This window comes from Pseudophryne corroboree, chromosome 2 (genome assembly GCF_028390025.1).
Source record: "Pseudophryne corroboree isolate aPseCor3 chromosome 2, aPseCor3.hap2, whole genome shotgun sequence".
NCBI classification, from domain to species: Eukaryota; Metazoa; Chordata; class Amphibia; order Anura; family Myobatrachidae; genus Pseudophryne; species Pseudophryne corroboree.
This window is the reverse complement of record NC_086445.1, coordinates 196,315,037-196,332,093: the sequence shown is the minus strand read 5'-3', so window position 1 is coordinate 196,332,093 and position 17,057 is coordinate 196,315,037. Positions and strand designations below refer to the sequence as shown.

Below are 17,057 nucleotides of genomic sequence, written 5' to 3'. Positions count from 1 at the left end.
CCGACCTGATCGCAAGCTAGGATTTTTTGCTGCGCTGCGATCACGTCACTACTGCGCATGCATATGCACCACAATGTGCAGGCACGTCGTACAGGTACAAAGCGGATCGTTGCTGAGCGATGGATTTAACGAAGAATCCATTTGCACACCCAATCGCATGGAGATTGACAGGAAGAGGGCATTTGTGGGTGACAACTGACCGTTTTCAGGGAGTGTTTGGAAAAACGCAGGCTTGTCCAAGCGTTTGCAGGATGGGTGTCTTGCGTCGGTTCTGGGCAAGAACAGGCTGAAGTGATCGCAGCGGCTGAGTAAGTTCTGAGATACTCAGAAACGGCACAAAACTTTTTTGTAGTGCTCGGCTGCACATGCGATCGCACACTTGCAAAGCAAAAATACACTCCCCTATAGGCGGCGACTGTTTGCAGTGCTGCAAAAAAATAAGATTTTACTCACCGGTAAATCTATTTCTCGTAGTCCGTAGTGGATGCTGGGACTCCGTAAGGACCATGGGGAATAGCGGCTCCGCAGGAGACTGGGCACAACTAAAGAAAGCTTTAGGACTACCTGGTGTGCACTGGCTCCTCCCACTATGACCCTCCTCCAGACCTCAGTTAGGATACTGTGCCCGGAAGAGCTGACACAATAAGGAAGGATTTTGAATCCCGGGTAAGACTCATACCAGCCAGACCAATCACACCGTATAACTCGTGATACTATACCCAGTTAACAGTATGAAATATAACTGAGCCTCTCAACAGATGGCTCAACAATAGCCCTTTAGTTAGGCAATAACTATATACAAGTATTGCAGACAATCCGCACTTGGGATGGGCGCCCAGCATCCACTACGGACTACGAGAAATAGATTTACCGGTGAGCAAAATCTTATTTTCTCTGACGTCCTAAGTGGATGCTGGGACTCCGTAAGGACCATGGGGATTATACCAAAGCTCCCAAACGGGCGGGAGAGTGCGGATGACTCTGCAGCACCGAATGAGCAAACTCTAGGTCCTCCTCAGCCAGGGTATCAAACTTGTAGACTCTTGCAAAAGTGTTTGAACCCGACCAAGTAACAGCTCGGCAAAATTGTAAAGCCGAGACCCCTCGGGCAGCCGCCCAAGAAGAGCCCACTTTCCTCGTGGAATGGGCTTTTACAGATTTAGGGTGCGGCAGTCCAGCCGCAGAATGTGCAAGTTGAATCGTGCTACAGATCCAGCGAGCAATAGTCTGCTTAGAAGCAGGAGCACCCAGCTTGTTGGGTGCATACAGGATAAATAGCGAGTCAGTTTTCCTGACTCCAGCCGTCCTGGAAACATATATTTTTCAGGGCCCTGACTACGTCCAGTAACTTGGAATCCTCCAAGTCCCAAGTAGCCGCAGGCACCACAATAGGTTGGTTCACATGAAAAACTGATACCACCTTAGGAAGGAATTGGGAACGAGTCCTCAATTCCGCCCTATCTATATAAAAAAATTAGATAAGGGCTTTTGCATGATAAAGCCGCTAATTCTGATACACGCCTGGCCGACGCCAAGGCCAACAGCATGACCACTTTCCACGTGAAGTATTTTAGCTCCATGGATTTAAGTGGCTCAACCCAATGCGACTTTAGGAAATCCAACACCACGTTGAGATTCCACGGTGCCACTGGAGGCACAAACGAGGGCTGACTATGCAGCACTCCCTTAACAAAAGTCTGAACTTCAGGCAGTGAAGTCAGTTCTATTTTGGAAGAAAATCGATAGAGCCGAAATCTGGACCTTAATGGAACCCAATTTTAGGCCCCCTGACAGTAGGAAGTGCAGAAATCGACCTAGCTGAAATTCCTCCGTTGGGGCCTTCCTGGCCTCACAGCACGCAACATATTTCCGCCATATGCGGTGATAATGGTTTGCGTTCACTTCTTTCCTGGCTTTAATTAGCGTAGGGATAACTTCCTCCGGAATGCCCTTTTCCTTCAGGATCCGGCGGTCAACCGCCATGCCGTCAAACGCAGCCGCGGTACGTCTTGGAACAGACAGGCCCCCTGCTGCAGCAGGTCCTGTCTGAGCGGCAGAGGCCATGGGTCATCTGAGATCATTTCTTGGAGTTCTGGGTACCAAGCTCTTCTTGGCCAATCCGGAACAATGAGTATAGTTCTTACTCCTCTCCTCCTTATTATTCTCATTACCCTGGGTATGAGAGGCAGAGAAGGGAACACATACACCGACTGGTACACCCACGGTGTTACCAGAGCGTCCACAGCTATCGCCTGAGGGTCCCTTGACCTGGCGCAATATCTTTTTAGCTTTTTGTTGAGGCGGGACGCCATCATGTCCACCTGTGGCCTTTCCCAACGGTGTACAATCATTTGGAAGACTTCTGGATGAAGTCCCCACTCTCCCGGGTGGAGGTCGTGTCTGCTGAGAAAGTCTGCTTCCCAATTGTCCACTCCGGGAATGAACACTGCTGACAGTGCTAACACATGATTTTCCGCCCATCGGAGAATCCTTGTGGCTTCTGCCATCGCCATCCTGCTTCTTCTGCCGCCCTGTCGGTTTACATGAGCGACCGCCGTGATGTTGTCTGACTGGATCAGCACCGGCCGGTGTTGAAGCAGGGGTCTAGCCTGACTTAGGGCATTGTAAATGGCCCTTAGTTCCAGAATATTTTTGTGTAGGGAAGTCTCCTGACTTGTCCATAGTCCTTGGAAGTTTCTTCCCTGTGTGACTGCCCCCCAGCCTCGAAGGCTGGCATCCGTGGTCACCAGGACCCAGTCCTGTATGCCGAATCTGCGGCCCTCTAGAAGATGAGCACTCTGCAGCCACCACAACAGCGACACCCTGGCCCTTGGAGACAGGGTTATCCGCTGATGCATCTGAAGATGCGACCCGGACCACTTGTCCAACAGATCCCACTGGAAGATCCTTGCATGGGACCTGGCGAATGGAATTTCTTCGTAAGAAGCTACCATCTTTCCCAGGGCTCGCGTGCATTGATGCACCTACACCTGTATTTGTATTAGGAGGTCTCTGTCTAGAGACGACAACTCCTTGGACTTCTCCTTCGGGAGAAACCCTTTTTTCTTGTTCTGTGTCCAGAACCATACCCAGGAACAGTAGACGCGCCGTAGGAACCAGCTGCGACTTTGGAATATTCAGAATCCAGCCGTGCTGTTGTAGCACTTCCCGAGATAGTGCTACTCTGACGAACAACTGCTCCCTGGACCTCGCCTTTATAAGGAGATCGTCCAAGTACGGGATAATTATTTCGGCCATTACCTTGGTAAATACCCTCGGTGCCGGGGACAGACCAACGGCAACGTCTGGAATTGGTAATGACAATCCTGTACCACAATTTTGAGGTACTCCTGGTGAGGAGGGTAAATAGGGACATGCAGGTAAGCATCCTTGATGTCCAGTGATACCATGAAATTCTCCAGGCTTGCAATAATCGCCCTGAGCGATTCCATTTTGAACTTGAACCTTCGTATATAAGTGTTCAAGGATTTCAATTTTAGAATGGGTCTCACCGAACCGTCTGGTTTTGGTACCACAAACATTTTGGAATAGTAACCCCGGCCTTGTTGAAGGGGGGGTACCTTGATTTCACCTGCTGGAAGTACAGCTTGTGAATTGCCGCCAGTACTACTTCCCTTTCTCCGAGGGCAGCAGGCAAGGCTGATGTGAGGTAACGGCGAGGGGGAGTCGCCTCGAACTCCAGCTTGTATCCCTGTGATACTACTTGCAGAACCTAGGGATCCACCTGTGGGCAAGCCCACTGGTCCCTGAAGTTCCCGAGACGCGCCCCCACCGCACCTGTCTCCACCTGTGGAGCCCCAGCGTCATGCGGTGGACTCAGAGGAAGCGGGGGAAGATTTTTGATCCTGGGAACTGGCTGTCTGGTGCAGCTTTTTCCTTCTTCCCTTGTCTCTGTGCAGAAAGGAAGCGCCTTTGACCCGCTTGCTTTTCTGAAGCCGAAAGGACTGTACCTGAAAATACGGTGCTTTCTTAGGCTGTGAGGAAACCTGAGGTAAAAATTTTTCTTCCCAGCTGTTGCTGTGGATACGAGGTCCCAGAGACCCTCCCCAAACAATTCCTCACCCTTATAAGGCAGAATCTCCATGTGCCTTTTAAAGTCAGCATCACCTGTCCACTGCCGGGTCTCTAATACCCTCCTGGCAGAATGGACATTGCATTAATTCTGGATGCCAGCCGGCAAATATCCCTCTGTGCATCCCTCATATATAAGACGACGTTTTTAATATGCTCTATGTTAGCAAAATATTATCCCTGTCTAGGGTATTAATATTATCTGACAGGGTATCAGACCACGCTGCAGCAGCACTATTCATGCTGAGGCAATTGCAGGTATCAGTATAGTACCTGAGTGTGTATATACAGACTTCAGGATAGCCTCCTGCTTTTTATCAGCAGGCTCCTTCAAAGTGGCCGTATCCTAAGACGGCAGTGCCACCTTTTTTGACAAACGTGTGAGCGCCTTATCCACCCTAGGGGATATCTCCCAACGTGACCTATCCTCTGGCGGGAAAGGGTACGCCAGCAGTAACTTTTTAGAAATTACCAGTTTCTTATCGGGGGAACCCACGCTTCTTTACACACTTCATTCACTCATCTGATGGGGGAACAAAACACTGGCTGCTTTTTCTCCCCAAACATAAAACCCCTTTTATGTGGTACTTGAGATCATGCAACGGATGTTCCTAGTGGATTGTGTATATGTCTCAACCTATATTGTGATGATTTGCCAGCCAAGGTGTTTATATTGCTGCTCAGGGCGCCCCCCCCCCCCCCCCAGCGCCCTGCACCCATCAGTGACCGGAGTGTGAGGTGTGCATGAGGAGCAATGGCGCACAGCTGCAGTGCTGTGCGCTACCTTGTTGAAGACCGAGGTCTTCTGCCGCCGATTTTCCGGACCACTTCTTGCTTCTGGCTCTGTAAGGGGGACGGCGGCGCGGCTCCGGGACCGAACGATCGAGGTCGGGTCCTGTGTTCGATCCCTCTGGAGCTAATGGTGTCCAGTAGCCTAAGAAGCCCAAGCTAGCTGCAAGCAGGTAGGTTCGCTTCTTCTCCCCTTAGTCCCTCGCTGCAGTGAGTCTGTTGCCAGCAGATCTCACTGTAAAATAAAAAACCTAAAATATACTTTCTTTCTAGGAGCTCAGGAGAGCCCCTAGTGTGCATCCAGCTCAGCCGGGCACAAGATTCTAACTGAGGTCTGGAGGAGGGTCATAGTGGGAGGAGCCAGTGCACACCAGGTAGTCCTAAAGCTTTCTTTAGTTGTGCCCAGTCTCCTGCGGAGCCGCTATTCCCCATGGTCCTTACGGAGTCCCAGCATCCACTTAGGACGTCAGAGAAATAGCTAGCGAGCAATCAACTCGGAATGACCCCCTATGTTGCAGAATATGTACTGGCAGCCCTACAAAATGACATAATGTGAACTAGGGCACTACTATGGTTCATCAAACTAGTGCACTGTTATATGGCATAACACTACCAATGGCACTACTATGGAGCATAACATTAAAACTTAGACACTACTAGGGTTCATAAAACAAACTAGGGCACTATTATGGGGCTTAAAATGAACAACTGCTGTGGAGAGGTGTCTCTCTAGAAGCACTGGGAAAGGGGCCCATTCAAAATGTTGCTATGGGGCTCACAAAGTTCTGGCTATTCCCCTTGCTGCAATACACATGGGTAAATTTACTAAAGCTCCTAAAACAGAGAATTGATGATGTTGCCCATAGCAACTAATCAGATACTGTCTATCATTTCTCTATTGCCTTTTAGAAAATGAAAGCAGCATCTGATTGGTTGCTATGGCAATATTACCAATTCTCTGTTATATAAAGCTTAGTAAATTTACCCCACAGAGAGAGAAAGAGAGAGGGAGAAAGTCACACACACACACACACACACACACACACACACACACACACACACACCTGATTTTATATATCGCCTTCTTTTAAGTTATATCATACTTGCCGACATACTGGCTGCTCTCTGCGGGAGAGAGCAGCCAGGTCGGCTCAGCAAGGGGGCAGGGGAGGACTGTAGCGTGGGGAGGAGGTGGACCGGAGGCGGGACGGGGGTGGAGCAGGGGTTGGATGGGGGCGGAGTTTTGGTGGTACATCCTTTAAGCCACGCCCCCACTCTGTAATGCCGCGATCCCCGGCATTACACTGCAGGGGGCGTGGCTATGATGACGCGATTCAGCAAGAATCGTGTCATCAACTGCCCGGACCGCCCACTTTACACATTAAGTGGGCGGACGGGCAGGGGGACCCCTGATTCCGGGAGACTTGCCTGCTCTTCCGGGGGGCCGGGAGGGTCACCCGATTTTCGGGAGCCTCCCGGCCATTCCGGGAGAGTAGGCAAGTATGAGTTATATTCCATGAGTGATTGCCTATACTCATTAAAGGCAAACTACCTGTACATCTGAGACTCACCTCAACTTGTTTAGTATCATTTTACAACACGATTGCTGACAAACTGTACATTGCATCACTTAAAAATGACAAAAGTACTTTGCAAATAACAGTGGCACATCTTATTGATCTGACTTTGAAACATTTTATTGATCTAGCTCTGGCGATCACAAGAAATTATACCAGCCTCCTGATATCACATTGTACTCTTTGGAATGTTTACAGTCTATTGATCTGCTATGAAAACATCATCCCATTCAGTGGCAGGCAAGCTTTGCCTTTTTTTCATCTTGTCTTATTATTCTGAATGTTCCATAGAAGAAAATGAACACACAACATAAAGAAAATAATGAGTGCCTACACTGAATCTGGCATTCATTAAACTGGCTTGTTCTCAATATGTTGTAAATTCCAAACATGATTTTGTTAAAGGAGAAGAATCTGTTCCAACACACACACACAAAAGCCCCCACCACCCCCAATAAAAAAAAACTATAATTAAAGTACATAAAAATCATGGTTACCACTGCTGCTGCATAACTGACCGATCAAAATACAATTTGTAATTAATATTATTAACATATTACAGCTATCGGCCAAATTATTTCTATGAAATGTCACTAAAGATTGATCTTGTCACAAGATATTATAAAACTTGCATGTACTGTATTCAGAACCTGCCCTGACTGTTGGTGTATATTTACTAAGGTGCAGGTTTTTAGACGTGGTGACGTTGCCCATAGCAACCAATCAGATTCTAGCTAGTAAGTCTTGAATTAAGCTGGGTACACACTATAAAATATAATGGACAATCCTGTGATCCCCAATAATGAATTGCAGCGACCACCATATAGTGTGCACACCCAATCTGTTTGATGAATTGTGTAGTCACATATTCCCATCTGATGTGAAACACAGCAAATGGGACAATTATTATTATCCTTTATTTATACGGCGCCACATGAGTTCTGTAGCGCCCAGTTACAGAGTACATAAACAAATAAGCAAAACAAGAAAAAAGTGACAGTTCAAGACAATATAGGACAAGTATAGGGTATATTAACATTGCTGCATCAGCAGATGGATCTGAGGGATTGGTGCCATTGAAGGGAGTATGGAGTAGAAGATAGGTTACGTAAGAGAAGGAAAAGCACGTGAGGGAATAGTGCACTGCTCGTAAGAGCTTACATTCTAAAGGGGAGAGGCAGACAGACCGAGGTGACACAAATGGGGTAGACAGTGAGTGTGGGACAGAGGGTTAGGATGACGGTTCTAGTGACAATGCGACGTATGATGTGGTGCATATAGGCATAGCTATAGTGGGTGCTGGTCATCTCCAGTGGGAATGGAGCCATCGCTATGGGGCCTAGAGGCTTACAACTAATCTATCCATCTTTATGTCTTTTGCAGTTCAGCTATTTCTATAACTATAACTACTGTACTTCTGGTGATTCAGCCTATTAGATATAGAGAAAACAGGGTGATTTCTAAAGCATTAGATGTAGCCTTTCAGTCGTGTGGCCAAGATGTGAGGACCACGGGGGCTTTAAGAGAGGAGAAGGCCCATGTGCTGCCTCCTCCGTTTGGGCCCCCTCCTCTCTGCTGGCAGCGCTGGAGAGTCTGAGCACTAGAGGGCTCAGACACTGCTGCGCATGCGCAGATCACCGGGAAAATGGCGTGGCAGCGATTTTTCCCTGTGATTTCTCTACTGTGCATGCACAGAACACCGGGAAAATGGCGCAGTGGAAATTTTCCCTGTTATTTCTCTACTGCACATGCGCAGAACACCATGAAAATGGCAGCTGCGTAATTTTCACGGTGATTCCAGAGCGCTGCTGAGGTCGGCGTGGGACTCCGGAGGGGTAAGTATTTAAAAAATGGTGCAGCATGTGCTCAGGGGCCCGTGTACACCGCACATACTGCACCCATTATAGATACGCCAGTGGTGAGGTCCATACAGTATGCATATTAGGAAGCAAAATGTCATTCTGTCAAAGTGGGAAATATTAAGGGGCTATTTATCATTAGTGGCAGTGGTACCAAGAAAAGTATCAGAATTATCACTGCATCTCACAGTAATTCATTATTTAATGGTGCAATTTAACACCATACCCAAGGCTGAGCATGAGAGCCCACCCTGGCGAAGAAAGTATATTACAGTGAGAGCTTTCGCTATTACATTAGGTCTAGGTTTTAACCCAGCAGAACTACTTCACATGCACAGGGCCATAGAGAGCAATAACGGGTCTGGGTAATGGGGGAGGTTTGGACAAATCCTGGGGGCATGGACATGTCTGACAGCCATGGAAAGGTAAATTCTTCTCCCTGCACAGCTGGCATGGGCCCCTACCAAGCCCTGGCCCAGGTAATTAGTACCTTTTCCATCCCCTCTTGGCACCCCTGTAAATGTATACCCATCATCCCACATATGCACACTACACAAATATAGTCTAACGGCTGTCTTATGTTTTCCTCTATCAAGCAGATGTGCCCATGTATATTACTTTCTGGTTTTCTTGTAACACTGAAATACATTAAATACCTTTAACTCTGCAATTTGAGATGTTACATGCCACATAAGGTTCTCACTCAGAAACTTCATCCCAAATGGACCAATCATTTCAGCCAAAGCTTTCAGTTCTAGAACAGATAAAAATAAAAACATGAAAATAAAGAATATATGCATGTAATTGACCAAACCTACTGTATATGTGTGCTGATACAAGTGAACTATAAACGGAATAATCTTGAGCCTGCAGTTAAAGACAAAGTTAAAGGCAAAACCCCAATTTTAAGATGGTACTTTAAATCCAGAGGCCCAAACCGCTGAAGACGCAGCAGTTTTGAGACATGCAACTTAGTAAATTGACCCCTTATACCCCTTTTACACCAAAATCCCGAGTCTGACCCAGGACTTGAAACACGGTTTCAAGCCAGGTCAGACCCGGGACTCCCCCCTTTTACAGTGCAGTGCCGGTCCAGGATATTCCCAGATCGGCACCATTTACACTGCACCCGGGTGCAGTGTCTTGTGGGCCGGAGCTTAGAGATGACATCATCTCCAAGCGCCCGTAAATCCTGCAGACCGGTGCTCCGGAGCATCACGCTGGGGGCAAGGCCAGAAATCTGGAAGCTGCTGTGCTGCCCCCAGTCTTTTGGCGCTCCCAGGCACGCGACATGGCGCTGCTGTCTGCATAGACAGCGTGTGCCATGTCCCCAGCCTCCCAACCACCCGCCGGACTCTGCGGTTCGGGAGGTCTGCTATGCTGTAAATGGGATTTTGCACGCTCCTGTGCAAAATCCAGGGATATTTCAGGAGATGTAAAAGGGGTATTAGAGTGTATCCATAATAACGGAGAACATTTAAAACAATCTCAACTGCTTGGACAACAATTTATAGCAATCTTTGGGTCAAACAATATTTAAATATAGTCATCAAATAAATGTATAGAATTTGTCATTTCTATTTCTGAGTGACCTGTCATCACCTCATATAACCATGTGCTGATTAAAACTATCAATACATGATATTGGAGCTCAATCAGGTCTGGTTGTTCTTGCGGCCTGATGCTCAAAGTACAGATGTTCAGTACTCTGAGCACGCGCCGGACCTGTTCTGCATGTGCGCGAATGGGTCCTGCACCACAGGACGCAGGGACGGCATTAGACTGTCAGTGATTTGCAGTCTGATGCCGTTTGTGGGTGCGGAGGGGGCGCTGTTGGCATCCATTTGTGAAAACGTAGTCGTGTTACCACTGTTTAGTGCCAGATGGTGCCGTGGAAGATTCAATACTGCGTCCTTTGACACTGCTATGATCACTAATTCATGCTGGAGTCATGACGCCTCCTGCTGCATTACCATATTAGTGCTATCACTGACACTTCTATGTAAGCAGCAGCGATAGCGCCTCCATCTGAATTAGGTCAATTGTATAAATTAATTTGTATTAAAACTATTTGCATGCCACCCAACTTTCCCAAGTTTGACATGACACTCCTGATCTAGGTGTGCCCTCATAATTCATTCTGCATAAATAATTCCCTTCTTTTAATCTACAGCATCTGCTTTATTTCACTTGTCTTATGCCTTCACTGTGTAGCCCCATTCCAGCACCTACTGGTTATTTACCTTATCGGTATATGTCAGGTCATGCTGCCCATACTCTGGGGCTGATGTATTAAGCCTGGAGAAGTGATAAAGCAGTGATAAGTGCAAGTTGATAACACACCAGCCAATCAGCTCCAATATGTAAATTGACCATTAGGAGGTGATTGGCTGGTGCGTTATCACCTTCCACTTATCACTGCTTTATCACTTCTCCAGGCTTAATACATCTGCCCCACTGTGAGCTATAACTCAACGTCAGACAGACTAATTACTGTATCTGAGGTTGCCATACACAGATAATTGGTCTATCTGCCTGATGGTGACTATGGGGTATATTCAATAAGAGTCGGATCCATTCCGACATGCATTTGTCGGAATGGATCAAACAACCCCTATTCAAAGAGTGGCCAAATCCGATTGTCGGATTTGGCCGCTGCTGCCCACCCGTGCGCTGCTCCTCTCTCATCTCGACGCTGCTGCTTCCCAGCACTGCTCCTCCCTCGGGCTCTGCTGCTCACCCGGGCGCTGCTCCATCTTGGGCACTGCTACTCATCCGGCGCTGCCCCCTGGTGCTGCTCCTCCGCCGGGCGCTGCCCACCCGGCGCTGCTCTTCCCCTGGGCGCTACTGCTCACCCGACGCTGCTCTATCCCCGGGTGCTGCTTCTCTCTCACCCCGGATCATCAGCTGGGCAGGGTGGATGGAGGAGGTGGCGGCAATGTCAATCCAAATTTTTACAAAGTCGGATTGACATTGTCGGAAAAGGGAACAAAACCCGTCGGATTTGGTCCCCTTTCCGACAGAAGCACACAGATCGGCGGCTATTCGCCAATACACGTGCGTTCCGACCGCTTTCCGACAAGTTGGATTTCCCGACTTGTTGGAAAAAAACGGGGCCGCATTGAATAGGTCGGAACCCCTTCCAACCTAAACCTGTCGGAAACTGCCGTCTTTCCGACAAGACAGCAGTTTCCGACAGGTATTGAATACACCCCTATACTGTATCTATTGTCAGATCTGTGCACCAATCGCATATGTCGGTAGATTTCTCATGCCTGACAGAGCAATAATTGATGCTCGGTTGTGGTCATACACTGTGCAATTATCACCTGACCAGCCAATAATTAGGTGGGGGGGCGCTTTTGTTTTAAACTTTCAAGGAGGATGGGGCCCCATGAAAATTTGCACAATGGCTCCCTCCTGTCTTCAAACACCTCTGTCAAGAGCTACCAAAATACATACTGTACACTAAACAAGCTTTAGGCTATATTAGGTTATACTCTTCTCTGAGTTACTGCATGTTTGGTAAGGTTTAGCATTCTGGTCTTGTTTTTTTTTAATGGGTTATATAGAAAATCTAGTTTAAAATAGAGACACAGCAAAACAAAAGACAATTAAATCAGAGAAAATGCATTTCCTGTCAGGACTCGCTATACACAGTACATGTGGTTATAATGTGACAGCTGTAATCAGCATTTGGTCTCAAGGTCATTATTGAGCCACACGGCTCTGAGTAAAAGGGGAGAGCTACGGCATTTGCTTAAATTTCAGCTGCAAAGACATGGAAGGGCATTGCCAGAACCTGCACTCTGAGCTTCCTTTATCCAGATTGCATATTGTCAAACATGGTGCAGCGACAAAATTTTAAATATACGTTCAGACATCTCAAAGGCAGTTATAGCCTCATTTATCTGCAGTCCATCTAGTACATTACTATAGCGGAGAAATGTCAGGGTCTGCCCTAGAGACTCGCAGCACTTCTCAAGGTCTCAGGGTTTATGGGCAAAATCCCATGATCCTTCAGTCTAAAGACTTTTATATTCTTTCAATTACTTTTTCCATTTAGTGTTGCTCATTTTATGTCTTAGATTTGCCAACTACTGTTATAACCGCTGGGTTAGTGTTTTTCTTACTTTACACGCGCCAATGAGGAAATACCTGTTTAATTAATGTGTGACATTTTTTGCAGTTCGTTCAAATGGTATAAATATTAATTTAAGGCCCACTTATCTTTAACAAATAAAATAAAATGCTTAATACTCATCATATTAGCAACATACAGTATTATAGTCAGCTTTTTTGTATTATTTAAAGCTATGTTGCTCCTCAGTGGCAGAATATGTGCCTGGCATAGGCATGCGTCCCAACCCATGAAGATCCTAGAACTGTACCAGGGGGTGAGGTTGTGTAGCAGTGATGTCAGCAGTGCTGCCACATTATCGACTCTCCAGAAAAAGCAACTGCGAGCAGAAGAGCAGCAGAAGCCAACAGAACAACCAAGATTTGTAAAGGGCCCCCTGCAGGTCTGTGTATGGGGCGGTGAGCAGTCTATATCCAGGGAATGAGCAGTCTATGTCCAGAGCGGTGGATGGTCTATGTCCAAGGGGGCCAGGGTTAGTGACCTGTGAACGGCAGGGAGGGGGTGAGGGGGTTATGTCTGGTGGTTGGTCGCCTATGCCCTTGGGGAGGGGGTGATATTGTTGCACACCCCTTGACCACAACTTGTGCACACCTATAGTGCCTGGTCTATGCCATTCATATACTTAAGCCCGTGTTTTTAACCATTTGCTTTGCTTAGGAATTACACATTTACTATTACATATCAATAGAAGTAAGTCTTGGGCTTTTTGGAATATACACTCTGTGACCGCTACAATCTGGCTCATGAAGGTAAGAAAATTATTATTAGCAAGTTAGCAGTGACAACTGAGAAAGCCATACTATTGGAATGGGTATTACAGGATACTCCCTTACTAACTAAAATACACCCTGGAACCATCATTATTCATGATGGCTTGGGTGGAAGCATCCATATCCATGGAGCGCAGGGTGGAGAGGTTCTTTGACCCCTATGTACGAAGCTTATGCCCTACAGTTAAAGAATTACAGCAACAATGTTTCCAGCTAACTTTATGGTATAATTTAGAGATCCCTAGTGGTGGTACTCCCTTGTAATCCACTGTCACTATATCTTTTGCTTACCCTCTCCCCTTTAACTGTAGGTGTAGGCAGGACCATGGTTTGCATGGGATGCTTCTATGCTTTGATTACTATTTCTTGTTATCATGCCCCGAAAAGGACTAGGTACCACCCCTCCTAGCTTCAGCTGTCACAACGGGTCATGACCTCTATATTATGTACGAGTGGAGCATATTATTACTAGAGAGGTGCAGATTTACCCGGATTTACTCAGATCTCAAAACGGCATCTTATGGGCTATCCGGTGTTTTGGATAGCCAATAAATAAGAAAAATCTGGATAAATCTGAATTTGCGCCAATTTGGTGTTAAGAACTGAGTAAATCCGAACCCGCATATCTGTAATTAAAACATTGTTTAGTTGTGTTTGGCCCAATATTATATGTACCCTGAACACTTTCTGTATCTATTTTTGTTATGTTTTGTATTTCATTGCAATGCAAATATGTTTTTTATATGCCAATCTTTTAATAAATATTTGAAAGAAAAAAATCTTTAAAAAGAACTGCTTTAATATGCTAGAAACAGCTCACTGACAAAAAATAGGATTCCTATAACATGCACACAAAAGCATAATGTATGCCCAATGATTAAATCACTTATTAGACTCAGCTGAGCAATCACAATCAACTAGTCACAAGTGGTTCCCTAGTGTTTATGGCCATCATCATCATCATCATTATTGTACTCTGCCTTTGTTTAAAAAAAAAAACTTGCCTCCTCTGCTTGGGGTGTAGTATATTTTGTCTACCGTGAAAATTTTGACAATGGCCGATTCAGAGATTTACATAAATCTGGTCCTGCAATGTTCGCTGTAGTGCCCTAAAAGCTGCAGCATTTGGGGCCAGCACCATGAAGCGCTCCAGAAAACGGTGGCACGTTGGCCCCCATTTTGTGGCCGTGCAAAAACCTGAGGGTTACTCAGATGTCCGATGTTCCTGCAGATTATCTGATGCTGCATTTTCACGGGCGGTGCAGAGCAAGACATTGCTCTATGCTAAAAGGTTATTCATAGATGTATTTTTAGAATATTTTTATTTATTTTACAAATAGTGCTCCACATCAAAGCAAAACCCCTTGTACAGATAACGCCAATAGCAGAGATTGTTGGACAGTAAATCCGACGCCTATATATGTTGGTGACTCCAGCTAGTTAAAAGGATTCATGCATTCTTGGGGCCTTACAGAGTGGATGACAGATAAGGGACAAGACCAAGAAGAAACTGGGCAATATTAATCTCTTAACAAGTTTCTACCTCTTTGCACACCATGACATACTTTGGGGTCGATTTAATTGTTTTACCCCATGGATACTACCAGGGGGCACAAATGGAGCAATTCAAATTGCCCCTGGACTTACACAGGGACCATATACTGTAGTCATGGAAGCCAAGAATGAGGGGCTACTAATTACCCTGGCTTGGACTTCTTGAAGGGGCCCAGGTCAGCTGCTAAGGGGGACAACTGCTGAGTGTGCAACTGCCGGCATACCCTATTTTCTCAATTCTTTTAGAAGACATGGTCACACCTCCCACAGATTTGGCCTCGCCCCCAGTACCTGACCACGTGGCTGCACTCAGAAGCCCTGCATACAGGCACAACCAAGGCCTTTTGCAATGCAAATAAAGTATGTTTCATAAATGGTCTCCTCTAATTGCAAAACATCCTGACATTACAGTCTTTGCCACTGTTAACAGATCACCCTAGCATTATGGGGGTTATTTATGTTTGTTAGCAAACCAAAAAAGTAAGCAATTGGGCAAAACCATGTTGCACTGCAGGTGGGGCAGATGTAACATGTGCAGAGAGATTTAGATTTTGGTGGGTTATATTGTTTCTGTGCATGGTAAATATGGGCTGCTTTATTTTTACACTGCAATTTAGATTTCAGTTTGAACACACCCCACCCAAATCTAACTCTCTCTGCACATGTTACATCTGCTCCACCTGCACTGCAGCATGGTTTTGCCCATTAGAATGCTTTTTTGATTTGCTAACAAACCTGAATAAGCCCCAGTGGGGGAGATGTATGAGGGAGACGTTATGTGCCTGGGGGAGTATCACCACATTATCATGGTGATACGCCCTGACCCGCCGCCACAATGTGTTATAGGAGTTCCTGCCGATGTGGGAGGGCATTATCTCACCTGTCCCACGATATGCCTTCTCCCACATCGGCTAGGCTGGTATCACAGCTGCTGGCTTTCTACGCATGTGCACTTCTTCCAGCTTGCGCCGCTGGCGGCCTCCGGCGCATGCGCGATTAGGCTGGGCGCTCGCCGCCGCCGGCTGTGTGGGGAAGCTCAATGCGTCCTAGTACTATTTATTCAGGCCCTGCGCATGCGCCATCTCCCCAGCTCCCAGCAACGTGACCCAGCGCATGCGCAGAGAAGTCCTAAGGACGCCGAGGGCTGTCATTAAAGTTGTATTAAAACAAACAAACAAACACATGAAAGCAGCTACAGTGATGCAGCGCCAGCCCTGACCTGGCGAAGTGGCAGAGGGGACTTAACGAGCAGTGAGTGACAGTCCCGCCGTTAATACATCAGGAGGGTCAGCAAATAGGTAAAGGCACAGCGCCCCAGATGAAGCGGCACCATACGCATTGCGGTTGCCTAAAGATCCCGCTGTGAGCCACATCATACGTAGCGGTGATGCGGAAACAGCAGGAGTTAGCGGACGCTATGTGCAAAAAGCACATAGCGCACTTTCTTACATCTGCCCCTATATCCCTAGCCAATCCCATTCAGAGCTCCTAATATTCAAGTGTATTCCAAACTCCAAAAGAATAGCAACTATTTTCCTCCATTTTAAATGCTTTGAAATAGCAAACTGATAATAGAGAAGTTGTTTAACTTTACATCTTGTAAAGTTCTTATTTACTGCTAATGACCTCCCAGTAGCCTATAATAGAAAAATAAACTTCTAATATCTCTAAATCATTATATAAAAATGAATTCTCAGGTGAATAATGAAATAGGGTATTGGAGGTTCCTGGTGTTTGGTGATCCCTGAAATGCATTTACCTGCTCTGTAATAGATTAACAGAAATTACCGCTCTCCCATCATATCATGTGAAAGTCTAATAACTGTTGACAAGACTTCAAACTCAGTAAAGATAGGAGGACCGAGCCATCGCTATGGCAACATGCTCTGGGGCCTGCAGCTCTGCTCACATACACAACTGCAGCATCCTGCAAATCCACGTTATTGCCTGTCTCCGCTTGTTTATCATTAGAGGGGGTTACAGCTAGGCATATATCTTTCAGGATAGTCTTATCGGGCTTTTCTAGACATAATAGGTAAAGAGTGGTTTAAGAGGAAACTTCATAGGTTAATAATGTTTTAAGGAAATATTTTCATCTAAATAAAAATACTAAAAGAATTCAAAGCTTCAATTGTTTTCAACTTGAATTCACAGTGTTTCCAACCATTATGATATACCTGTACCGGGATCCGGTCTGAAGATCGACAGTGTCTAGGTCGACAATGTTTAGGTCGACCACTATAGGTCGACAGTCACTAGGTCGACATGGATGGAA

At 46.3% G+C, this 17,057-nt stretch overlaps 1 protein-coding gene across 1 annotated transcript in view; it reads right to left on the bottom strand.

The window, feature by feature from the left end:
• NCKAP1L (NCK associated protein 1 like) overlaps positions 1-17,057 on the bottom strand; it is a 616,762-nt gene that overhangs the window by 380,267 nt on the left and 219,438 nt on the right. The window contains exon 23 of the mRNA XM_063952202.1: positions 8,974-9,071. Coding sequence (XP_063808272.1) covers positions 8,974-9,071 — 98 coding nt within the window. The remainder of the gene's footprint in view (positions 1-8,973; positions 9,072-17,057) is intronic.